The following is a 27,464-nucleotide window of genomic DNA, read 5'->3' on the forward strand; positions in this document are numbered from 1 at the left end:
TGAGATTAAGAATGAGCAAGTTTCCTGAAGGTGAACGAACAGAGTTTGGTGGTTTTCCATATGGGCACCTTCATATCAAGGCCTCTCGGGATGTTCAGCATGTATATTCATAAGAGGTGGGCAGGAACGGGAGGGGAAAAAAAGTTTTGTAAGAGACCCAGCTGGTTGCCTAAAACTTCTCTTTGGTGACCTCAATTTCTCCTGCTTGCCAATGAGTTTGGTCTGTCCATGCGGGACTGAGCGTACTGTTCAGCGTCCCTGAGTGAACTTAAGCAGAAGGTTGGTGCCACGGAAACTCGGTGTTATCTTCAATATGAAATTAAAAAAAAACATGTGGAAAGAAAATAAACTGCTATTTTCCACCAGACTAATTTATTCCCTGCGAAAAAAAATCAGCGTTTCTACTGCTCTAGGCAAAGGAGTCAAAGCAGCTGACTGCGGTGTCGCATTCAGGGGTGGATTGTTAGCATTCGGATCACACATTTGTACGCACCAGAAAGTGCCTTTTAAAGGAACTTACAACAAAGAGGTGCCATGTTCCCCAAACACCGAGAGGGGATGTGTGAAATGACACATATTCGGCAAGAAGAATGTAAAATCTCTTTCGGGCTATGCAAGGCCACAGCAAGGTTATGTAACAGGAGACAACAATGGGAAGTGAAGGAGCAGATGATGTTGGAGTTATGGCAGCCTTAGAGCCACAGAGAGCATAAACACAAACCCCGATTTTCTGTCAAATACAAGCGTATGTCACAGCACTTCTTAAGATAAAATATTAACAATAAAAGAATGTATTTCTCAGTGTACAACAAAATGTATTGAAACAGAAAGTTGTCCTTCCTGTGAGAGAAAGTATGAAGTGTGACACAAGCTGAAATATGCAGTCTGGTAGTCCTGGGCTTTAAAATAGCCGACTTCCTAACCCTGACGCTTTGAACGAAACATTTAAAATGCAAAGCAGTACATCCAAATTAAACGGATGCATAAGAGAGCGTACGCGCTTCAGGATTTATTGATAATTCAAGTGTGGCCCTCGCTCATTTAACTCATCGCGTGTTGATTCAGAGGGAGAAAGACGGGCTGTAAAACTACTTCAAGCGTCAGATTCACTTGTTCGAAAACGAAAAAGATGAAATGTATTACAGCAACGTTCATAGAACGGACAAAACGGTTGCTCATTTATTTAAAATGAGGCAAGTAGCAACATATCAAGTGACTTTAAAGCACTAATTATCAGATACAAGAATTCTGTTTCTGACTAACAGTAATATAACTGCAAGGTTATTATCATTTTACGATGTTGATTTAAGAAGAGCCAAAAAAGAAAAATCTTTATTATGTTTTATTATTTTATCTTACTCTTGGGTCTTTGACATATCCAGTACAAGGTTGGCATGGTTGTTATTTTGAAGTTGCAAGTTGCACCAAATTACTTTTGAGGAAGTCTTTATTTCGTTGTTTCTTCTTTAAAATAAAGAAACATTCAAAAGAACAACAAGAAGAAAAAGAAAAACCAGAACCAGAAATGAAAAAATCCTTGTCTGGCCTTCTTTCTTTCCAAATGTATTTTAATTTCTCTGGGAGACTGTGGCAGATGACTCATTACCGCTCCCACTAAGATACAGCAATGTGAGGCTCACTGCTATCGTGTTTTAATTGTATGCCAGCAGTATATTATATTAGTTTCTAATCAGTTTTCTTACGGGGGATCTGTAATGGAGAGAGTCAGTATGAAACGTTTCATCACGACGGTTAGTAATGCTGTGCGTGTGACGGATTTCTTCCCATGAACATAAAGCTGAATAAGGTGGCTGAGATACGCAGCAGCTGATCATTTAGATTTTCATCACCTTGTCTTCCCAGCGTCAGTGGATTAACTGTCATTTGTCTGAGTCGACACACTTTGGAAGTGTGAGCGGGAGATATCCCACCCTGGAAAAACTGCCGGCTTGCTCTACCTGGGCTGACTTGAGCGATTCTCGCGGGCTGCGTTTTGCATTTTCATGAAACCTACACCACATGAACACAGTATCTGAAGCAGGCCTGCAGACGCTTCGCTGTTTAGATGGAGGAGCAGTCCTTCAGGTATTATCCCTGATATCACTTTGTAGCCCAGGCACAATCGGGCAGATCTGCTACTGCAGCTGCATTACAGGCCTCAGTGCTCTCTCTGCTTGCATTTTGAGTTGATCTATAAACATAAAAGGCAATTTTTAAACCAAAACAGGCATGTTGCATATTGTTACAGTGTCCCTCACTTCAATCAATATTGAATTAATTCTATTCTCTGGTCCCAGGCAATCTACCAAGTAAATGACCTACATCAACGCAGGCAAGAGTGTGAGGAGTGAAACACTGCAGCAGGAGCCGTTCTGCTCTGTGGCAACAAACAGGCGCTTGGGCTCCGAATCAGACGCTACCACATCCCTGCGCCTCGCAGAGACAAAGCCCAGCATGGCTTTAACTGTCTTACAGGTCAAAAAAGGTTGCGGCTCCTGCCAGAGAGAGGCCACCATTGTGCCAGGACCGCGGCAATCACGAGGCAAACGCTGACTTATCACAGGAGCCAGGTGTCCGCAGCAGCTTGGTGTGCTTGCTAAGAATGCGGGCAACAACAGAAACTTGTGTACAACACAACACCTGGTGCTGCCATCCCACTGTGTCTGCTGCCTGCTCTGACAGGAAGGATGATGAGGAGTAACCTTGGCAACCGGCTCCGCCATGAAAGTTAGAAAGTGACGGCTCAGGCCAACATTTCACGAATTACCATTTATATTATCAACCATCGTGCATTAAGCGTTGAATTTAAGCGATACAAAGAATAGATTAAGCGGCTTATCAAAGTGAACGTGAAAACGATCCTTAAACTCCTGCAATCAACTAAACGCACATTTTAGTTTAAATTTACTTAACTGAAGTTTGCTGGAATGAATATATTATGCAAAGCCCATTAACAGGGAATAAAAATAAAGCATTTTCCACGGCTATATATTTTACAAATGTAATACAGATTTAATGTGTAAAATGAATTCCACAGTCTTAATAATCCAAATAAGATGAACGGCATCTGATTAATTAACGTAATACCTCTTAATTTATGTATTATAAACCCAAGGCGAAGAGTCAGCATATGAAAGCGCCGTTAACTCTTACCTCGACAGTGAACTCCCTCGTCGTAGCCATCCTCACAGTCTCTGGCGCCATTGCAGAGTTTGTTGAAGTGAATACATTTTTTTGTCCCGACGCACTGTATATGATTGAGGGGACATCTGATCACCACCTCCTGTGCACCTGAAGAAGAGAAACAACAAAGCGTCAGAAAACTCCATTTACTTTAACGTAAATTATTCATGTACTGTATCAGTTTACTGCAGAGTCAAATGAGCTCTAATGTTCTTTTCACCATATGGAGCAGCGCATACAGAGAGTGAAGAGCATATGTGAAACAAATTTGCATACCTCATTGTCATTAGCACTTGGAATTTCTGCAGGTAAACAATTTCTTCGCAGTATTTTTTGAGTAAAGTTGCTGATACCTCAAGACCTCTTTTATAGAAGGCAGAGGAGCATGTGCATATGCAAATATATTTATACTTCACAGCATTGTTCTTTACACAGAACAGATGTTCGCCACGCCGCTATGCAGCCGCGCTGGTGGAGCCCTGTGACAAACTGCCCGACTCCCCCTGCAAGCCAGGCGAACGGCGGAGAGCAGCTGTTTAAGGATTCATGAGGCACATAGGTGACCCTCATTCCTGTGGCAGCCACGAGAGCGCATAAAACACAGCTGACCAGTGCACCAGCACTGTAAATGTGTCACATCTCCACCTTTAATACATTGATATCAATTACCAATGTGCCGTTGGAGCCACTTAATGGGAAGATTTATCGCTCAAGTGAAGGGATCTGTAGCAAACCCCTCAGAGTTCCCCCACCCTCGGGATCTCAAATCTAAGCACACTTGGACCATCTTGATTGGGCGATTACTTATTCACAACATCCGTCTCTACTCTGTAAGGTAAGAGATGCTGCAGTTAATGTGGCCATTACAATGAGGGCTGCCATATCCCGCTGATTTACAGAAGGGATCTGTGGACAAGTAGGTGTGCATTTGTATTGACACAATAATGACTCATATCAGTTCCTCCTCCCGAGCATTTTTACTGCTCTAAAAAAGGGTAGCAGGAGATCTTCTGCTCTAATGAATTTTTCTTGGCCATCTCGTCAAGCCCCAGTGATTCACACTATTTTTATGCCGTATTTAGGTAAGTGACCTTGTCTCAGAGAGTTCATATTTCATACATGAGCAGACTGGCAGCCTCATCTGCTGGGCTCAAAAATGTGTTCAAAGCATCGCTCTCCTCATTTTTCTTCCAGCTCCTTTTGGAATGGACTCTTTCCATATTCGTGCTTCTTTCAGACTACATTTACAAAAATCTGTTTGTAAATTAATTACACACGGTAAATATTAAAAAGTACATATCATAATGGCTTAACTGGGCTTCTAAATTATCACTACTTGCTACACACCCAGGATTACATCTTCAAAATATGCATGTGCATGCTGTATTCACACACTTGACTTTTATGTCAGCGATTGTTTTCTAAAAATGACAAGAAAAAACCCTTTCCAAACGTTAACATCCCTTAAATGTCACACATTTGGAATCACTACAGAAAAGGAGCGCAGCGTCACAGAACATTCAGCCCAGTGCCGCACCGTAGCACATGTCCATTTGGCAAATGTACTATTTAACACACAGCTGTAAGGGTCTCTGACAAAGTAACAGTGTTGTCAGCCTCTCCCCTTGCCTTCTCGCCACATGGGTTCTAATCTAATGTGATAAGGGGAGGGATGGCGCATGAATATTCAGTGGCTCTGATCTGTCATGCAGGGATACACAGATGGTCTCTCAACGGCTGAGGTGCTCAGAATTCCTCTGTCAATTCCCAAACTACTGTACTATGTTGGATGATTGCTCAGAGTCGCATATACAGGATGGTACGCTGTGCTGTGTAACACATCCTCTGACAGCTACACTGCTGCTCCTCTCTCCTTAGCTCCCCACTCCAAGGTGTTGAATGATGGCTGAATGATGCTTAAAGGCAGCACCCTGCATACTGCATGCTCAGTTCACATGAGGTCCTCTAAAGCGAGCCGCAGCGCACTCAGTTGCAGTGTGACCAAAGGTTGAATGCCTTGTCCAAGGAATGTGTTCAGTTTTAGCTCTAGGCGAATAAAAAAACACACACAAGTGATCACATCTCCCGAGAGACCATTAGTGGTGAGCTGTGAGATGAGCATCTTCAGAAGCAAATGTATACAACATTATTACTCCAACATGTTGCAAGGTCAGATATTTTAAAACTGCATTTCGATATTTACAGTGTTTAAACAAATGCGATGCAGCCTTGAAAAAACTGATGGTTTGTTGCACATACTGAATATATATTTAGTTAAAACCAATGAGTACAGAATTCTTAATATTAGTATCATTTATCAGATTAATCTGATGGAATAGAAAATCTGGTGCAGTATGCATGTTGATTCTCATCATCTCAATTGTCATGTCAATCAAGCACAGCTTGCGCACACTGTCCTGAGAGGAGGTCCAATCAGCCAGAATAAGTGAAATATAAATAAAACTTTAAAATAATGCACTGTAGCGAGCTAACTGTCATTATTAGAATTTAGAGGAAGCACAAACGCACACAAAGTTAATGGAAAGTCATGATTAGAGGCAAACAAATGCAGGTTTGCTCTTGGAGGCTTAAAATGGGTTGAGGACACACTGGTTTCACTAGAAATGTTTCATACTTCCCCAGATATCCTGAGCTGCAATGACTGTGTGAATCGGGTCATGTTTTAGAGACTTTCACACACACTGGTGCAAGCTAGAACTGTGTTGGTTATTACAGCAAAGTTTCAAATACAAATGTCTCATGACAGACAGATAGATACACAGATAGAGAGAAAAAATGCTGAAAACAGATTAGCCATAGTAGGTCCCTGCTGTATTAGGCAATCTCTGACATATAAACCTCCAATTATTTTGGATGAAAACTGTGCGGTTCCAGTAATGGTTTGATAAATGAATAATGTCCAGAGATGAAATGGGCGCGCTCACCTAAACACCATGTTTAATCATAACACCTTCAGTGGAAGGCAGATGTTCCCTTGGTAAGCTTAAAAAAATGACACTGTGATATGCTTGTTCAGGAAAAGCATGAAACATTTAAGTTCCGCATTAATATTTATTAATGTCTTATTTTACAATAACACAACTATAAATTACATCAAACATCCCGGCCTAGTGTAAATACTGCACATATATCACTGGCAATGCTGCACACAAACCCATATCTGTGTCATAATCGTGCTGCAAACGAGCTTCAGACCTGAAACATAATTTACAGCAAAGACTTTTAAGAAATGACTTGTGCGCTACAGCAGGTCAGCTTCAAGGGTGAATGCCAAATCATATTTCACATTTCACCTATCAACACTTCGGCATTGTGGCTTTAATGAACTCTGCACACTGTTGGGGCTGCTAGCAAGATTTTTAGATTTCAGGACTTGTTAATTAGAAATCATGCTGCTATTTGCTTTAAGGAGTGAATGAGGAGGAATCTGCTGGGCCAAACTAATACCTCTATTTAATGTAAAATGAGAGCTTTCTAGGGGAGAATTTCAGCAGCTATGTTCATTATGATCATCATGTTAATCTGTGCCACTGCCAGTTTGCGTGGAATAATGAATTCATAAAAGAAATATAACCGGGGACCAGCAGGGGAAGCTTCTTGAACCTCTATGTATGTGGATTCATCAGATCCCCGAGAAATAATGATTGCATTTTCTTCATTTATATCTAAAGTTGATGATCAAAATAGCATCCCGATGTACTGTTCGCTTCCCATAATGGCTTTCTAATGGTAACAGGCTCTCTTCTGGTGAATCGCACAATTACCAGGACATTAGTTACTGTGTGCACTCAGTTTTTCAACCCTAACCTCATTATTATTACATAAATCACCAATCTAATCATGAGCATATGACGGTGCAAATCATTTAGGTGAATCTGAACCGAAGCCAAAATATCAAAAACAGCACAGACAGGAATAGATTTTACTGGTTGCACTGTGCTTCGGTGCAGCTACTTTGCCTGTAGGCAGGTAATGACTAACCTTTCGACGTAATGCCTTATACTCCATCGCAAACTCAGCAGGGCAGGAAGCAGAGAATGTGTGTTTTTTCACCTCTCAGAGAGAGGAAATTTACAATATTATATTTTTGACTGTCAGTTGCACAACATATGCAGTGATTATTCCTGTTAAGTTTGCGTGGTTAGGGTAGAGTTACATGTGCATAAACTGAAAGCTAAGCAGCATTTTGAAACATTTGTGACTCATGCACTTTTTTGCTTTCGTTAGCTGGTAACTAGCTTAACTGTCACGAAATTCAAGGACGAGCGGTTCATGAAAGGAAACCGTGGAGACGGAGAAGATATTCCCAGAAGTGGTGCAATGTTGTTAACATTAATCTCTGGGCTCATAAACTGTGTCACTGGTGTGGAAGAATAAATATAAAGTTTAAAAGGCATGAATGTTGCACTCATTCTGCTTGTGTGCCTCTTTGTGTTTTTGTGTGTGTACATGCAAGCCGCGGCATCAAGAACTCAAAACAGTGAACTCTTCACCTTTGCATGTTGTCTGTCTGGTGAAGTCATTATTGTTGTCATGCGTAAAGCTTGAGGATGTTTGGATTATAAAATGTCTGGGCTCTGTGATGCTGTGGCTGAACTGATGGAAAGGAATTATATATGTATAACTGTCATGCAACAGCACTGGTGGCAAGCCATTTTTTCCATATCTCGTCTTGATTCGAGTGCATCGGCCGTTTGTACCCAAACAATCCTTAAATTCTGGATGTGTGGCGGTGCACTGCTTATCTCGCTACTTGTCGTGAAACGGTAAATAAATAAATGGCTGCGTTTATATCGCGCTCTTGGCTCAAGCACTTTACAAGGTTTCTGCCAATTCACGTGCACTCTCACACACCGTTGGTAGTGAGCTACGATGCAGGGTGCTGCCCTGCCCATTGGGAGCAATTTGCGGTTCAGTACGTTGCCCAAGGACACTTTAACATGTGGACTCTACCTTCTGAGCCACAGCTTCCCCGGAACAACGTGCATCACCTGAAGTGCATGGCTGAGACTTCCGGCTGTTCCAGTTCCATGGCAATAAAGTGAATTGCTGTAATGCACACAAAGTGCAACTAAAGTTCTGAAACAATGCAGCTGCATTTCACCAATTGTGAACAAAAGCTCATACCAGCATGTTCTGTTTTTAAAAGATGCAGTGGTCTTAACACAAAGGGCTCTTTAAAAGAATTATTTTCCTGTGTGACCTTTACATCCTTGGTATTTGAAATGATGTACTCAGCGAAAAGGGCTTATTTCGCTGTATTTGTCTGACCCCAGACATATATTTTCCACAAGCCAGAAGCTCCAAGGACTGAGATTGTTCACAGAAAGTGCAAGAAAAAAACTTCCTGTACGACCACAGGATTGAATGTTGCGATTTTCAATAGGGCTAGAGAAAGATGAGGATGCAGAACAATGAGACATGTGACTGACGTGGAGCTACTGGTAAACAGCCAATGGCGCAGTATGGTGGGAGAGTGTGTACGCCTTTGCGTGTTTTGCGGATATTCATGGCCAGCATTTGGTGATGTTCTGCCAGGCCTGTCCTGCAGCCATCTCCAGTTCCTGCTCGTTTCGGCGGCTTTACGCCTCCAGCCTGGTCTTCAGCATACGAAACGAATGCTGGCTTGGGCCGAGGCCAAACTGACGCTGGCATGTTTGGCTCTAAAAGCATCTTTGGTTGCCTTGTCTGTACATTTGAGACTCATTGTGTTTCTGTATTGTGCTGCATTGGCTACTTGTCCTGCACACTGTTGAGCACTGTTAACATACAGTCAATGATAACACCATCACTCAGCCCTAAAGGGTAAAACTCACTTCCATTTTAAATCCAACTTGCTTGCAGTGCTGAGCAAATTACTTGAAAAATATATCCACTGGCCATTACTAACTAGTTAGGCTATTGGAAAGTTGACTCTATTATTTGAGTAGTTATTAAAAGCAGTAGTTTGTTTACAATATACAATTCCACACTGAAAATGACTATCAAAAGTTATCTTGGCATGCAGAACTCCTCACTGCAAATGTTTACACGTCCTCTGAGCAAACCCAGGTTATTTCTGAATGTGAACCAGTGACTACCAATCCAGATCGATAGACACACCACGTTAATAAAGCTACCGTGATTTTGAAATGATTTTGTTCTCTATAGCTGATTTGCTCATTCATGACAACCGTACAGGGGCTAAATTTTTATATAACTTGCACATTAAGGCTTAAAGTTGTGCATAATTATGGGCTTTGAATGACAGCCAGCTGCTAGGTTCCAGCAAACAGGCTTCATTCGGCTGCCTCAGCTCCACCCACGCTCCACCTCTTTGCCCATTTTTGGCTTAGCCGGGAGTTTGTGATATGTGTTTGTGATAATGGATACAGTTGTAGAGTTGTAATACGCTGTGTCAGGCAACACTAAGATAATATAGTTATGAGTTCAGTAATAAGAGAATTGAAGCCGACATTTAAAAGTAATGCAAAAGCTACTTTGTCTAGTAACTAATTACTTTTTTATGCAGCAATTAGTAAAATAATTTTATTTATTGGTAAAATGTAGCAGGTAATTACAAATTTTTCTCTCACAACACTATTCGTCACTATGAGCTGCTCCTTATACAAGGATAGTTTTTTTAGCCCAAACCAAACCTAAACCAAGTAGCTATTGGGCGTATGTGGCACAAATAAGCCTTGCTTTGGTTTTGAGCGCAGTTGTTCCTGAGGGTTGATATTAGTTGAGATGGTTCTTTTTATTTCTACTGTGTGTTTGTATGTGTTCATTAAGAGGAATGTTTCAAATTTATTGAGAAACGAGGGGTACAGTGTTTTCATTATCGGTGACGATGTGATTCAGCAGCACCTGTGGATCGCCAGTAGGTGTCAGTATGGCTACACGAGTGAGTGTAGAGGAAGCGCGACAGGAAAATCTCGTTATCGTATCTGATAGCGAGAGTATCTGTGGTCAAATCGAATACTGACAACGCTGTGTGGAAATTGTAACAAGGAATGAATATATTTTGTATGTTACAGGTAAGCTGATGATGATATAATGTGCTCACGGGCAAGGGTAATGTGGACACTGTACCTGTGTTTCACTGTTCTCAGTTTTGTTGATTAATTAGGATATCGTTGTTGATGTTAGCATGTTAGCGGCTAATGTGGTAGACGGAGCGTGGGGCGGCCACCAGCAATGAGCCCTCGTGTGAGGGAGCCCACGCCACCGATGTTTAGATGTTACATGACCGCTAAATAAGAAATATGGCGTTGCCTGATGCAAATTAGGTTGATGGGTCAATGGAAAAGATGTCAGGACAAGGGAAAATCTCGTTATCGTATCTGATAGCGAGAGTATCTGTGGTCAAATCGAATACTGACAACGCTGTGTGGAAATTGTAACAAGGAATGAATATATTTTGTATGTTACAGAAATTCACATTAAATATGTGGCACCAGATTGAGCCTCTGTGACGTCATTCTGTGCACCGCTACACGTACACTTGCCAAATTTTAACTTTATTTCCCAAAGCGATGACAAACAAGTACTGAGGAAGAAATGTGATTCAGCAATAAACTGCAGGTTTTTATATACTGTGTATACAGCAGCATGCTGGGTAGCCTTGGTCAAATGTGACTACCAATCCAGATCGATAGACACACCACGTTAATAAAGCTACCGTGCAGCCCTTTTCGTTTCGCAGAGGCCGGCCATCTTCCTCCATCTCAAGCTCCCAAGCTAACACGGCCCCAACCTGTCCCTCCGCGCACAGAAGACACAGACGAAACTCACCCTCTCCCACTTAACTTCTTGTTACACAGCGAACAAGCCCAAAGCGACATCCCAAAATGCCAAAATAACATAGCATTAATGGGATCAGTAAATGTAGTGATTAGTGAATTTCACATTTAAATCTTTAAATTAGGCCATTAATGAAGAAACACCACACTCCACTACACCATTATAATAGGAAATTCATTCCACATAACGCTCCCGCGGCAAACTGAATGTCTTACATGCTGATTCTAGTCTGTATCTCACATCATGATTACTTGGTTGACTCTTTTTGGATTGTTAAACCCAAAACTATATGTTTTCAACAACAGGCAGCAAACAGCAAACAAGTATGGACATGATATGCCGATATGTTGCACCGTTGATGCAACCAAATCTCAAACACTGGTCCCGTTTTTTTTCAAAGGAGATGTGCTATGTATTGTTTTGTGTCGATCCTCTTCAATATATTCTGACAAGATAGCTCTACTAAAAATTCTACTATACTCTGAAATACATCAATATATTATTGCATAGTGTGCTCACGGTTGTGTGTGCTTTCCATCTAAAGGGCAGCCTTCATACAGATATGTGCGGATATCTAGCCCTACTCTGTTGCACTAACATTTAAAAATGATTTGCTCCAGCATAGTGCATGGTTTCACTCAAATCCAGCCACCTCAGCAAGGCAAATCAATATTATTTGCTAAATGTTAGATGCACTGTGTGGAGTCACTGAGAGCAAAATCACAAAAGTAATATGCGCGGGGCTCCTCCGACAACTCATTACCTGCGTGCCGTAGCTTATTATTTGCTGTAAATGATGCTGAATATTCCATCAAATCTATTTGAAAAAGAGGAAAAATGTTGCCACTGTGCAGTGGGATGAAGCTGGGTGTTGGCATCTGTGAAATCCAGGGTCTACTGTATAATAAAGAATCAATACATCAGTCCACAGAGACTGAATGAGCATCCTCAGGACAGTGTGGTAAAGCTGTGCTTCAGAAACACCATACAAAAAAAAAAAAAAAACAGCAAAAAGGCCAATTTATCATTATTTGGAAAACAGCGACATAATTAGTCAATAGAGATACTTTTGTGACCAACCATTATGCAAATGTTCCAATCTAATTGTTCTGGGGCCAGCTTCAAATGAATAATACATTCAGTATATTGTAGTTAGAGAAGCTAAAACCAATATTCACAGAGAAGAATGATCTCATTAGGATATAACATACAGTTTAGTATTTAATGCTCATCAAAGAAATAAATACACAACTGTGATAAGTCCTAATTAATGCCGTTGATGCAATGAGATTGTGATGAACATGTTTACAGCCTGGTACAAAAAATGATTTTGTTCTCTATAGCTGATTTGCTCATTCATGACAACCGTACAGGGGCTGAATTTTTATATAACTTGCACATTAAGGCTTAAGGTTGTGCATAATTATGGGCACGGTCGCTTTGAATGACAGCCAGCTGCTAGGTTCCAGCAAACAGGCTTCATTCGGCTGCCTCAGCTCCACCCACGCTCCACCTCTTTGCCCATTTTTGGGTTTGCCGGGAGTTTGTGATATGTGTTTGTAATAATGGATACAGTTGTAGAGTTGTAATACGCTGTGTCAGGCAACACTAAGATAATATAGTTATGAGTTCAGTAATAAGAGAATTGAAGCTGACATTTAAAAGTAATGCAAAAGCTACTTTGTCTAGTAACTAATTACTTTTCTATGCAGCAGTTAGTAAAATAATTTTATTTATTGGTAAAATGTAGCAGGTAATTACAAATTTTCCTCTCACAACACTATTCGTCACTATGAGCTGCTCCTTATACAAGGATAGTTTTTTTTTAGCCCAAACCAAACCTAAACCAAGTAGTTATTGGGCGTACACTTGCCAAATTTTAACTTTATTTCCCAAAGCGATGACAAACAAGCACTGAGGAAGAAATGTGATTCAGCAATAAACTGCAGGTTTTTATATACTGTGTATACAGCAGCATGCTGGGTAGCCTTGGTCAAATGATCGGATTTGGACCATCTTGCATGCACTGCTCTATCCATCCACAGCTTTTTCATGATATTCAGGACAGCACACTGGCAAAACCTTGAGCTTGTGCCCCTTGAAGTAGTCTATTGTGGATTTTGAGGCATGTTTAGAATCATTATCCTGTTGTTGAAGCCATCCTCTTTTCATCTTCAGCTTTTTTTTACCATGTGAGGCTTGCTTTCAGAATTTGGTGCTATTTAATTGAATCCATTCTTCCCTCTACCCGTGAAATGTTCCCCGTGCCACCGGCTGCAGCACAAGCCCATAGCATGATCGATCCACCCCCGTGCTTGACAGTTGGAGAGGTGTTCTTTTCATGAAATTCTGCACCTTTCTTCTTCAGACATACAGCACCTTTGCTCACTGCGGCCAAAGGGTTCTATTCTAAATTCACTGGTCCACAGAATTTGTTTCCAAAATGCATCAGGCTTGTTTAAGTGTCCTTTGCAAACTTTTGATGCTAAATTTTGTGGTGAGGACACAGGAAAGTTTTCTTCTGATGACTCTTCTGTGAAGGTAATATTTGTGCAGGTGTTGCAGCACAGCGGAACAGTGAACCACCACTCTAGAGTCTTCTTCCTGAAGGTCTTTCTGCATTCAAACCGGGGGGTTGGTTTTTGGCTTTACTAGCATTCCTCCGAGCAGCTCTCTCTGAAAGGCAACTTGACCTCCAATACTCCTGTTCACTGCTATTTCTGAATCATGCCTACATGAAAATGCTCTGCCATCTTTTTTATGGGATTCCCCTTCTTTGTGGGCATCAATTATTTTACTTTTCAGAGTGGTAGACAGCTACTTAGCTACCCATGGCTGCTAATTGTTGGGACGAAGTTGAGGAGTCACAGTATTTATAAAGCCTTGAAATTTGCATCACTTGACCTTTCCTAAAAACGACTGTGAACACGCCATAGCACTATCAAGCTAATTAAGGTCAGCGGTGAAAGTTATCTGAGCGCTCAGGTCTTCTTGGGGTGCCCAAACCCCAAGAAGACCTGAGCTCTCAGAGCACAAGATGATGTTTAATCTTAGTGGCTTTTGGAGATCAGTCCATGTTTATCTTCAGACAGTATTTCTATGGTAATAATCTCAATGAATTAAGGTGGAAATCTCAACGCTTGCGTTGTTGTTTTTACTACAGTCAAGATTTGGCCACATCTTTGACCAAGGCAAAGTGGGTGACGCTGCGAATTAACCCTGTCAAATAAAATGGAAAAGCCCTTGAAGCCCTTAGCCTTGGTTCCCCCCATTAAATTCTAATAATTCTGGTGAAAAGCCTTGACCTTTGCCTTTATTTATATTTCACACTACGTAATTAGTTTCAGGGCCTAAATTGCTATGCATGCCTATAGTGTGAATCAATTGATCATAAGAGGGTAAATCCATCTTCTCCTTTTTTTATTCTGGCTTGAGGGCATCTTTAACGAGGACCATGTTTATGGTATAATACACACAGCGAGTGGGAGGACATGTATTTTTCTCTAAATATCCTCTGGCACTGACCCAGCTCCCTTGAAATAATCATTGGGCTATGACCATGTTTATAGGGTGGCTGTAAGAGAAGGCATTAGCTCAATCCTTCACTATCTATTACACTACCCATTATTTATGATTATTAAATAAATAAAGGCCAATGTCACTGAGTCAGGCTCATTAAGAGTCAAAGTCCTGGGTAGTGTATAACTGTGAGATGAACAGCACTCATCATGCCACTGTTACAGGCTATTATTCTCATTGGGTGCCATGGTTAAATATGTGTCACTGTGTTTGCCTTGAGTTAAAGCTCACGTTGCTGTGATTCTTTGTTCTCTGCTGGAGCAGCAAGGGGATAATGTAGACTTTAGCACTTAAATGTCACACCGGATGCGTGACTGCAAGCACGTTGAGCTTTAAAATATGTCTTTTTCTTTAAGTGACAACCTGGGACACGGTCCTTTACAATACTTGTACCATGAGGGAGCACGAAGAGGAAATAACCGTCGAGACTGGGGCTGCGAGAGCAAAGACGAAGCTGTAACGTACTCCAAAATGACAATCGCTAAAACATCAGACTATCCTGCCCCCAAGTAACGGCCCTACAGGTCATCCGTGCAAGCAACTGATCACGACCCATGTTTACGTGTTCTTTGAGGTGGCGACATCTAGTGGCTGTAGTGGTCATGACAGGGGCAAAGCAGGAAATCAGGTAACGTAGCATAAAAAGCAACCAAGTCCACTCGCACAGCACTTTGACTCAGGAGACGGCTATTGGTGTCGCGTGTGAAACCAAAAGTCAAGTTCTTTTAACTTGCGTAACATACTCAACTTACTTAACGTAACACACTTATTTTAACCCAAACCATGATCTTTTTTTTTACCAAACCTAACCAAGTAGTTTTGGTGCATGAACCCAACCACACTGTGAACATTTCACAATGTTAAATACTAGTTGCTTGATCTATGAGCACATGCGCCTGTTGCTGGTACTCTCCAGTGGTTATGGTATGGTCTGTCCTTATGGGAGTCAATGGCAGATGTCAAGGTATGAGGACGTGTTGAAAACATACAGAAATGTGTTAAACTGCTGAAACAGGGGCAATGCAGCAAGCAGTGAACTGAACATGAGCTAATGATATGTGAAGGGAAAAGATGACTTTTCTTCTATACAACTCTGACATTCTGACAAGAAGCGGTCTTAATCACAGAGACTCCAACCTATAGGCTTCCTTCACTGGAATGAATGTTTCCAAGCACGCATGCACACAAGTGCACACAACATTTGTTGTGTCTGTCCCCCGCCTACTGAAACGACGGGTAAAGCAGATGGCACATGCCTGAGGAAGTGTACATAAGTTCTGTTCCAAATGCAAAGGAGGGAGAGGGAAAGAAACACTAAATTAAAAGACTTATTTCAAAGCCTTGAGCCACCTGCTGCAAAAGTCAGCTGATTGCGATGCCTCCAAACGAGATACATGTGTGGCAGGTTAAATGCGTTGATAGCAGGGACAGCGTGCTGCAGCTGATCTCAAATCAGACCCAGGCGTCAGACACAGGGCTGAGAAACCAAACATGATATCCAATTAACTTTCCCTGCACGAACACTCACAGTCACACTACATGTTGTAGAGATAGTGTGATGACAACATAACGTGTGCATTTCTAATAAAATGGGCAGATCATCTTAACAGAAGACAGCAACCTGAACGCAGAATCATTTAGAATCAGATTTAATGGTCTCATAGACGGTCTTACAATATGCAGAAGTGATACTTGAATTCAGACTTGCTGCATTTGTAATAACAGTACATTTTCTGGGTTTTTGATGAGTCAACAGAAGAGTTACATGTCAGTGGGGAGGGAGAGATGGAGAAGAAGAAAAATAAACGTTACATAATGCAAAAGGCGCTGTCCTTCAGCTCAATAACAAGGTGCTACGCTACATTACCCCCTAAACCTCCATCCTGCTGCCGCCAATTCCCATGGGAAGCACACACATTTGTGATACATTTATTTCAATATGGGACTTGCCAGATAAAATACCCTGCAGGATGTTGATAGGCAGCCCAAAATACACTGACGATAGTTACTGCAGCTTCATCACAGACAGACAGATCAAATATTCTCTGCACTTGTGAGTGTTTTCAGAGGGGCTTTGTGAGCTACTTCCAAATGTTTAACTGGCAATGTGAGTTTAACATCTAAGAAATGTACTTCACAATCAGAATTAAAACAAGTTTGCTGGTTGAACATGGTTAGAGGAATGTAGCTGTGATTGTCAGTCTCTCGCTGTACAACTTGTAACTAAAAGCATGGTCAAAAGATAAAGACAAACTGAAAAGCTGTAACATACAAACCCTGTTACCAGAACGTCGGTATGGGACAATTCTGCAAAACCCCAAACCAAAATTTCAAAAATCTGTGATTTCTACACTGAAAGAAGTCCTGAAATTCACTTTTGGGGATCAATGAAGGCAAATCTTATAATCGCACATGAGCACAATGGCACGGTGAAGGCTGGGGAAGGAGCAGGGGTATTTCACATAAACTATAGTTACAGTATGATACAGACTGGGATCTAAAATACTTTGTTAAAGTTGTGGGTACACAACCCACATGATTAACTGTCACATTTACTTCAATAATGATAAATGATTTTTATACAACGATGAATATTATTTTTTTGTGATACTGGCTCTATGATCCTAACAATGGAAGAAACTGTCATCCATTCAGTTTTTAATACATAGAACATTACCCCTTTCATCTATTATCTATTTTAGGGCCATTTGAGGGCAGCAAAACAACTTAAACACAACATGACATATTGTCACTGTATAAAATTAACTAATTAACTATTTACACATTCAGCAAACAAGGAGGAATATCAGTATTAATTCGAAGTAACGTTAGAAAATCAATTAATTCGCTCCCGTCTTAGCTTTGGTCTCCACCAACTCCTGAGTGATCCTCTCTAAAATCTACTCAACTGAAAATATATTTAATGTTTGACCTCATCATCTTCATGGATTTTTGTAAATATCTGCTTATTCTGAATTTGATGCAGCAACACGTTTCAAACAAGTTGGGACAGGAGCAACAAAAGACTGGGAAAGTTGTGGAACGCTCCAAAAACACCTGCCTGGATCATTCCCCAGGTAAACAGGTTGATTGATAACAGCTGATAATATCAAGGTTGGGTATGAAAGGAGCATCCTGGAAAGGCTCAGTCGTTCACAAGCGAGGATGGAGCGAGGTTCACCACTTCGTGAACATGTGATTGTATATACAGTACTGCATGGGCTTGGGAACACAGTGTGAGACTGTTGTCTCTGAGCAGTTTGGTTGCATTCTGTTTTTATTAACATTCCACACAGCGCATCAACTGTTCTGGAGTCAGGGTTGTTGATCCTTCAGAAACACACTACTGTTATTAAATGTGCGGCACGAGCTGCACAAGAAATCAGTGACTAAAATAAACCTGGTGGCATAACCATGAGATAAAGACGCTGCGCCCCATGTTGGATCTTCACGCTGCTTGTTTTCAAGCTCTCTGTAGGGTGCTGATGAGTTCAGTATAGAGAAACTGAGGACTTTAGAGGAAGGCATATGGAGACATGCCCTCCCCTGTCGTGGAAGGGGAATAAATGGAAGAACCCCAGAGAGAGCTGTCTTTGAACAGTTCCCCTCCCCCGGGCCTTGAGGACACTGAGATCAACATCGGTGCTGATTGGGTCGAGCCAAGCTGCAGCTATGAAACACAGCTTCTGGGACCATGTTTTTGAAGTCAGCTACTGACCCCTTTTATTGTCTCTTCCTCTGGGAGTGACAATTCAATCAAAGGATTCACTGGCCTCCACGTCCACCAGATTCACAAAGCTCCTCATGGCAGCACTACTGAGACGAGCCAAGAGTCCATGAAATCCTTTCCTGAAGGATTCATGAAGGATTTGAGTTCTAAGTCAGTGTTTGCAAGCGCGTAGCATCAATACAGGGAGAGAGCTGCACGTCGTCAGCCATTAGCAGCGACAGTTTTTATGAAATTATACGAGAAAAGATATTTCCAGAAAGTGAATTATGGCTGTCCCACTTTATCTCAAATGCACAGCGACCAGCCGATCTGTATGTCCCCCGACAGCTTTGACATTTCGACGTCCTTGAAGTATGATGCACAAACTAGGAATGTGATTATCCTCGAGGTTTGACTCTTTATTGCACAGAAAGCATTTGCTTGAACTGCACGCAATTGGAGAATTGCCATTTTGCCTGGTTTTCTTTAGCCACTCCTGAAGGCAGGCTGTTTTCGCGGCCCCCTGAATACATGTCGTCAGCTGTCCAGTCCCGTGAGGCCCGCGGCTGAGTGGATAAAGCGGTGCCTCCTTCGCGTCTCCAGGTATTGCAATCCAAGGCCACCTTCCCTTCCCTCCTCCCCACAGGCCCTGAAGATGCAGTGATTACATCTCCCTGACCGAGGCAGGGCAGGGAGGAGAGAAGCCATCAGTGGCACCAACGTTTTTATATTTCTAGATGACGAGAGCGTAATATACTACCTTGCTGTTTTTTGAAGATGATAAATTCCTCTGTATAATGCCCCAAATATTCACAGTGAAATCAAAGTACTGATGGCTTTCCACCATGATTTTTCAGCACTTTTATTTTAATCCTCCACAGCTTCGCTCACTGCATATCATCCTATATAAAGGGTCTTTTTTTCAAAGGTTACTGCAGCCCTTGCTATCATTTAAAAAGGCAGAATACGTTCCAATCCTGTCTTCTGTTTGCAGGGCAAAGCTGATCTAATTCCCCTCTCTATCAATACATAAGCCATGATAATGAGCTGTGCCAAATTCCTTAGATGAATATGCAAGGGCTTCTTTCTGCAGGCACTGTAAATAAAATGGAGCCAACATTAATCGAAGTGATAATTAATTGCCTCTGACTTGGCCTACAGCAACCATGTAGAGGTTATATTATATCTATTATATTTTAAACATGTTTCACAAAGGTAGGGTGGAACAGGGGATGAAAGATCAGGTATGACAGAGAAACCAATCAGGGAGGATGTCAGAAATCTGCTGCCAGCGTGCCCAGATTTACAAACAGAAAATCTATGACATTAATGGGATTTGAACTTTAAACTGAACTTAAATGTTTATTCCATCTGCCAAACCCATGTCATGGCTGGTTCTTCACATTGAAAAACTAAGCCGAGCAGTAGTACTCTATTGATTTAGGATTACATCTCCATGTAGTTAGGGGACTTGTGAGAGACAGATGGTCAAAATGTACGCAGCAGAGGCTGAGATATCATGATTTTTAGGCCCTAATGTGGGTCAAGTGCCAAAAACTGAGGACGATCAGTAACACCAGTGGATTGCTCCTATCAACACTCCTCGACAGTCCTTCATGAGAAATAAATCTGACGCACCTGAGGTGACGCGTGTGGAATAACTCCAGGAAAAAAAAAGCCATTCGATTAAAGAAGCACAAGACCTTAAAGGTGGACTGATATACACATTCATTCATTCATCAACATCCAAGCCTCCGAGGGAAAATATGCAACAGTAACTTTGTCTGCGTTAGTCTGTCCATCCCTCCATCTCTATCTTAACCTCCTGCCTCTTATTTAGAAGCACTGGGCGGTGTTATATTATCTCAGCATGCACCAACCTCTCACTCTCAACTCATCACAAATGGGACGAGTGGTCGTGAACCATCACCAATCGGAGTCATTTTTTAAGTCAGTGGGTACCCCCCAGAGTTATTTGTCAATGTACAGGTTAGTCCGATTTCTATAGACACTTCTTCTATAGAGAGGACTTCCACAGGACCATCACCCAGGACACCAAGCAACGTGCTTGTGTATATTAACTGTTTCACAACATCAACAATGTGTTTATCATTGTTCACTGCAAGCATTATTTTGAAAGTCTAGCTGGATGTTGCTAACCAGATGTTGCATATCTAATATTGCTAACTTGACCGTGGAACCCTACATGTTGAAAAATGATGCTAAAGTGGTACCCAGTTGCTCAAAAAGCGACGGTGAGGGGTCCTGACCAAGCGACACTTTGTGACGAGTGGGAGTGAGAATGTGTTAATCAACAACAAATCTCAACAAGCCACCACTCTATTGCATTCATACATCAGAGAGCGTGCGAGCAGCTGTGGACATGTTAACAGCTGGTGACTGTAATTACATAGGTTTGACATAAGCAGTGAGTTTTCTCTGCAACAAGCTTTGCTTACCACGAGTGGCCCACTGGATATATGACCTCATGCACACTCGGGCATTAATAATTATTGTGCACTGTGGTCAATTTACAGATGCCACTGCCAAAACTATAAAGCCCTAATTATAGCCAATAACTCACACTGATGGCAAACCTGGAGTGAATGTTAATAATTTGGTTCTGTTGCCTTTATTCGGCTGTGTCTGTGTGGCAGTCTCATCGTGATATACAAAGGCTAATTCGGCTCATAATAACGTGAAATTGCTGCTCTGTTTATCCATTAAAGGAAATCTATGTCCCAGAAGAGTGTAAATAATACCCAGGAGCATGCGTGCCACAACCTATCCTGATTTGAAGGACGAATGAAGGTTTACATGACTGCAGTCGGATATGCCAAGCAGATTCTTCACAGCATAATACAGCACAGCCAATAATACCTCATTTTCAGCCAGCCTGGAAGTCTTCCGTTTTCCTTTGAAATGATTTGCTTTTTTTTTTTTTTTTTTTTTTGTGCTGTCCTGCCCTTGGAACTAAGTAGCAGTCAAAGAGGGTCTTGTTTGTGGCAGTAGAAAACACCATAGCAACGTGTATGGAGTACCGATTAAATTTTGCAAGTGAATATTACTGAAGAATAAACTATGGCAATTACAAAGAATGTCAGTTTTTAGAAGCTTTAATAATATTGAGTTTTATAGATGTGGGTGTGATGCTGCACATTAACTGCAGTTTGATTGTATGTGTCTCTCAAATGCCTAAAACAAATGTCTCTTCGGGGAGACAATAAAGTCTAATCCAATCTGCTCTTGTGATGTTGACACTACTTTATCCAATAATATAAAAAACAACTAACTAGATTTCATTTGTGTCGTAGTGCATCTAATAGAATTTGCTTGAAAAATAGATTTTAAACAAGCATGTGATTAGAAATACATTCATCTACAGGTTGAAGTTGACACAGGGGTCACAGTCCATCTGACTTTGACAACTTTTTATCATAGTTTGATGTTATATTGCACATTGTACCTCAATCATCAAGCACTCAGTCCATCATGTAAAATAGATAAACAGCCATTAAAATAAGGTGCTAAACTGTAATTTTGCAATTCATGCTGCTATGTTCTGCAGAAAAAAAAAAAAAAAAAAACCCTACAAGGTGCCATTAGCACAAAGTTTGTGTAAAAACACAAAATCAGTGACTTGCTGATCACCTCATAAATCATTTGGTGCCAGGAAAACTTCATCAGTGAGTGCCCTGGCACTTACTAGATACATAACTAGAAACAGTGTTTCCATGAGTTCAATGGTTTCCAACAACAATCCATACACACCTGAAATGAAAATACGTATGGATTCCTAATTCAAAGGCTAATAGTTTTTGACTATTTCAGGTGACAGTGTTTTGTTCTACTGAATAAAAAGAGCAGTTATTCCTCCTGATGTTTTTGATTCACCTATAGCCAGTATGTCTTTGGAGTAAGGCAGGAAACCTTAGCAGGAGGACACCAGCAAAGACACAGAAGTTTTGACACCTCAGTGTGATATTTAGTGGAAAATCTTAATATTAAACATTCATCCCTCATAGGATTTAGACAGCGGCGGCTGTGGTCAACCTGAATTTCTGTCAGTTGCAGTGTACCACCATGCTGACCGTGTTTTAAACAGGAAAAAACTCTCTCTCACTCACTCTAAAATGTCCACATAAACTTTTCAAATCATTCCTGCAGCGCAATCCTCACAATGCTGCTGTCCACCGAGGTATGAGGCATGTTTCAAACACTCACAGTTTCACCGAAGTACACTTAAACACACCGTGTTGTTTGTAGCCTGATTCCAAGGAGGCTGCAGACGAGGATTCAGTGAGTTTGAGTGAGTTTGAGGGAAACCACAGACTTCTAACACCTTTCGAGTCTGCAGGTTGGGAGCGTTTGCAGCCTCAGAGTAGGTCTTCTGCCAGTGACTTCCAAAACAACACTGCTGTTCTCCATATGGTCGACATACACGTATGACCGAGAGTACCAGCAGCTGGAGCACCGGACAAACACATGGTTAATGCTGTGAAACGGGCGCAGTTTGGTTTCGTCGTGCTAACAATAACAAACACGTTGTTAACATTGTGAATTGTCGAGGTTTGATTTCGGTTAAGGCACCAAAACAACTTGGTTAGGTTTGAAGAAGATCATGGTTTGGGTTAAAATGAGTACAATAAGTAATTCCTGTTACATACATAGGTTAACTTATGTACTTGATGTGAGGTAATTTATGTACATAAGCTAAAATAAGTCAGTGTTGAGTTTTGGTTGCAGACAGGACACGAACAGCGGCCTCCTGGGTGAAAGTATTGTGTTTGACGCATCCATCCACCCTGATCCTCCTCCTATGTGGACTTTGGCTCTTTAAACTACGTCACACAGTCTCAGAACTCAATGACTATCGTTATCGTTTATAACCTCTGGGACAGCTTCTGAGCTTTCTGTGTCGCCAGCAGGTATTTGGATAACAGATGTCTGGTCCAAGACTTTTCCACCTGATGAAATAATTACTCCCGCCACTAGAGTCACTGCCTTACAATACGCAAGAACATACAGTAGGTCATCATAAGTTGCTTGACAGACAACCTAAACAGGCGTTTGTTGTGGGAGGGCAGTCTGGTTTGACATTCAAAAGGGTGGCTTTTCATTGGAGCATCAATTAATGCATGTTAACACGAGCCCTTATTCTATAAAGGTGACACTCACTGACGAATGAGGTGCTGTGGCAGAATTCCACATGAAAGCTTTGCATTAGTGAGAAATGGATGGAATGAGCGACTTACAAATTTGGTCAGTTTCGTCGGAATCGTCGGGGCAGTCGGGCTCGCCATCGCAGAGCCAGGCCTCGGGGATGCAGGTTTCTCCGTCACGACAGTGAAACTCTCCTACGTCGCACAAGATGGCTTCTCGGATGGCATGAGGAAAGGGTGGAGAGGGAGACAGAGAAGATGCAGCATGAGGTGATGGTAGTGAACAGGTGGATCACGTGTTTCACTGGAGAACGTGCACTGAACATGAGTGTGAGTGGAGAGTCAGTGGCATTGACACAAGCAGAACCCTCATTATTACATGATCACTGATGTTAGCATGGAGCTGAATGAATGATTTTAGGCAATCAATAGAGTGCTGTACAGTATTCCCTTTGTCAGTCGCGTACCTTTTGTGAACCACAATTCTTCGTCGGAACAGGAAGACATACATTTTTTTCCACGAGATGAAAATGCTACCAAAAGAGGCAGACGAGGCAGATGCTGCCCAGGCATTGTGATTTTGACAGCTCCTCTCCTCTAACAAAGACGTGATGTCCTTCGCGCCTTGGCAAACTATTACAAAGCAGTTTGGCAAGTTTGTTCTTATCTTCTTGCCTCCTCGGTGTTGCGCTTTCATTCGATGGTGGGACTGGGGGAGTTCAGTGAAAGCCCAGTCAACTAAAAAGTCATCATAGCCTTTCAATATAGCAAGCATCTGTCAGAGTGTTGACATGTTTCCTGCCGCTAGCTGTCAGAGACTCAGCTCGATCATTCTGCAGAATGACAGAAGCTTTTGCTAAAGATTTGACACCACAATGTGACCTGCTGCTACTTCTCCTGAGCCGTGAGCAAAAACGGTAATTCGTTTCTAAGCTTAACCCGCAGACAATCAGACTCGGGCTGCACGATATCGGGAAAAACTGACAATTTTTTTTAGAAATACAGGAATTCACCAGATGATATGACTGGTTCTATTTGGAAAAATGTAATCATTACAGAGCTTTTTGTAGCTTGTTTCACACTTTTAAATTAATCTGACAAATAGTTGTTATAAAATAGAAATGAAATAGCTCTAATAAAGAAAGAAACAATAAAGCAAATAGCAAATAGCAATGAAATATACGTCACCAAAACACCCATGAAAAAACAACTAGACCACAGCTCTATGCAGTTTTCAATGGGTGGATTAAATCAAGCAAACAAGAGCTCAAACCACTTGGTCAACAGTCCGATTTGTTTTCCCCACAATCCCAAAACAGTTCAGCTGCACTTGCAACCACAAAAAAGAAAGACGACTCAAAAGTCCACTCAGGGTTTTACCCTCACAGAACAGCTCCGCCAAGACCGGCTCCCCGAGAAAGCCCTCCTGGGAAATACACACATCCACCGGATTATTCCTGCTCCCGCCACAGACTCTTCAAGCTGGTGCGTCTCTCCTCGGCTGACCAAGAAAACACTGGCGGCTCAGTGCCGCTAACAGCATGTCTCATTGGCAACAAACCCCATGTATCTTCAGAACCCTTAAATAAGAGTGAATTACATCAGACAGACTCCTCATGTAGATTAGTGATGAAAAATTAGACTCATTTTGTATCAAGTGGCACAAAAGCTGCAGGACGATGTGTTTGAGGTAGCTTTCCCTGCTTGAAATCGTGCGTCTGCGATGTGACGACTGCACACACGCACATGGCAACGCTGAAACGGTTTGTCGTGCAGCCCTCAGTCGGACAGGCCCCAGCTCCCCATCCCCCTCCCACCCACTCTCACTATCTCCGTCTTTTTTCCCGGTGTGTTCCTAACCCATTAGTTGTGGGAGTGGAGCAAGTGGGAGATCAGGTCTGCAGCGTTTGAACAGTCAGAGTGATAATTCAACGCACCGCTGCTCCCTGCCCCGGCACCCTCCAGCAAATTCACTACCCAGGGACAAATCTGAAAAGGTCAAACATCTCATCCATTCTGCCTCTCCTATTCCCACTGATGCAATATATCTGAAATCTTACAATTTAAATCAAGGTCTCTTTTTAAATATTCAAAGCCTTCTCCTCTCTTTTTTTAAGATTTGAAAGGGGGACATTGTTAAAATTGCTCACCAAAGCCATCAAACTTTTAAAGAAAAAAAAAATTCGAATGCATATCATGTTGATTGGGGAAGGGGGTATCTGAAGGTAGGGCATTGCATAAGGAACGTGTTCATGTGGATTCAGTGCAACAGCGGCAACATCAAAATATTTCCCAAGGCACGCTTAACTTCATAATAACAGGCTGCTTTTCAAATACGCTCCTTTCAACCATCATTAAGCAACATAATGTTGTGATCGGCAGCAAAACATGCTGTCAGCCTTGATGCATATTGATTATCCTCAATAAATATTAATACAGCACTGGCCTTCAATAATATGATGGACTCTGCATGATTTGACAGTTTACTGGTAATATGTAATTAGGAAAACAAGCAGTCCAGCCTAAACGCTAGCACGTTTTGAACACAAACCATTCACAGCACGCGAATCTGACTACATCATTTAGGTTTCCTCTCAAAAAATAGCAAGGCACCGATAAACACAGGCCGGGCTTGAGGTTGGCAGAGGCACGCTCGGTCCATTCTGAGAAATCTCCTACACCTTTAAAGCTGAGTTGATTGCCGTTGAAAAGCAGAGGGTTGGTGACAGAGGGGCCATGTCCTCAGCTGCCGATGGAAGCCATGAAAGAAAACGGCAGTGGACCTCCGAGCAGACCGGTCGCCTATTGATGTTTTAGCTCCTTTCATGCCACTTCACCTTGAAAGCTAAGGGGCCAAATATAAGGCAACCAAATGACCTCTTATGTCAATCCGTCTTCCCCTTCTGCTTTTCCAAACAGCCTCTCCTGCTGCAGATGTGGGGGGGGGGGACTGCTCTGTTGTTCTTTTTGTGCCTCTTCCATATACCACCGTATTTGTACGAGACACACAAAGGTGCGGTATTACACGGCATTATGTATTTTGCGCGTAATTCGATACAAACATCAAATGAGTGGCGATGGCAGGAACAGCAAACAGAAAAAAAGGCAGCAGCTGCTGTCAGTAAGCGGGGAAACAAAAAAAAAAAAAAAAAAAAAACCCCAAACTCGTTCCATTACCATAACAGTGGGGAACACATAGTGGCACTCAGCCGGGCACATTATCATGAGCTCCATTCCTGACACCCAACAGCCACCGCTGGCGCAACATTGTGGCTCATTAAAAGCCACTGAGCCTTTGAAATGTGCCAGATTTTCAGAGGAACAAAGACTTATTTGGAGGCAGACAGACAGAGAAGCTGGTCTGCGTAAGGAAGACCATGCAGCTAGCACTCCATGCAGCATATATTTTGATCAAGTTTTGTTTTTTTTGGAGATGAGGTAGAGTGTTGACCCAATTACCAAACACGTCGGGTATACTGCGACATGAGCGTTTAAACTGCACAACAAATCTCTTCATCCTGCATCTTGCAATATAGCATCGACTCTCCCATTAAACTCTGAATTACACGAGAGCTTAGGTCTTGGTTTATCTTTCTAAACAATATCATATTCCAATGAGGCGAGCTGCAAACCACGGAGGCATTACAATCCCCTGAATTGCATCAGACACACACTTCACAATATGGTTCAGTGGATAAATCGTAAGCCACAGGCCTATTCAAACAAAACATGTGTTATCAAAGCAGCAGTGCAGTACACAGCTCAGAGTGGCGAATTAAACGTCATCTATGTTGCACAGCTGAAAAAAGCAGATGTGGGAATATTCCTCAGTCAGGCATATCTTGCAGTTGCAGGTTGAGAAGGAGCTGCTCCTTGAGGAAGCTTCAGTGTGCGCAGCTCATCCGGCTCGCTCCGCTCTGCATAGAAAGCTGCGTGTGCACTTGTCACGCCAGTGATAGTCCATTAAACCTGTGTTGCACTGGACAAAGGTCAAGGTCAGCCCACAACCAGTGCGGGAGGAAAGA

At 41.9% G+C, this 27,464-nt stretch overlaps 1 protein-coding gene across 1 annotated transcript in view; it reads right to left on the reverse strand.

Moving 5' to 3' along the window:
- The window catches only part of lrp1bb (low density lipoprotein receptor-related protein 1Bb), a 243,376-nt gene that overhangs the window by 156,424 nt on the left and 59,488 nt on the right, over window positions 1-27,464 (reverse strand). The window contains exons 2-3 of the mRNA XM_041951416.1: window positions 23,533-23,655; window positions 3,154-3,291 (exon numbers count right to left, since the gene is read on the reverse strand). Coding sequence (XP_041807350.1) covers window positions 3,154-3,291; window positions 23,533-23,655 — 261 coding nt within the window. The remainder of the gene's footprint in view (window positions 1-3,153; window positions 3,292-23,532; window positions 23,656-27,464) is intronic.

This window comes from Chelmon rostratus, chromosome 13 (assembly GCF_017976325.1).
Source record: "Chelmon rostratus isolate fCheRos1 chromosome 13, fCheRos1.pri, whole genome shotgun sequence".
Taxonomy (NCBI): Eukaryota; Metazoa; Chordata; class Actinopteri; order Chaetodontiformes; family Chaetodontidae; genus Chelmon; species Chelmon rostratus.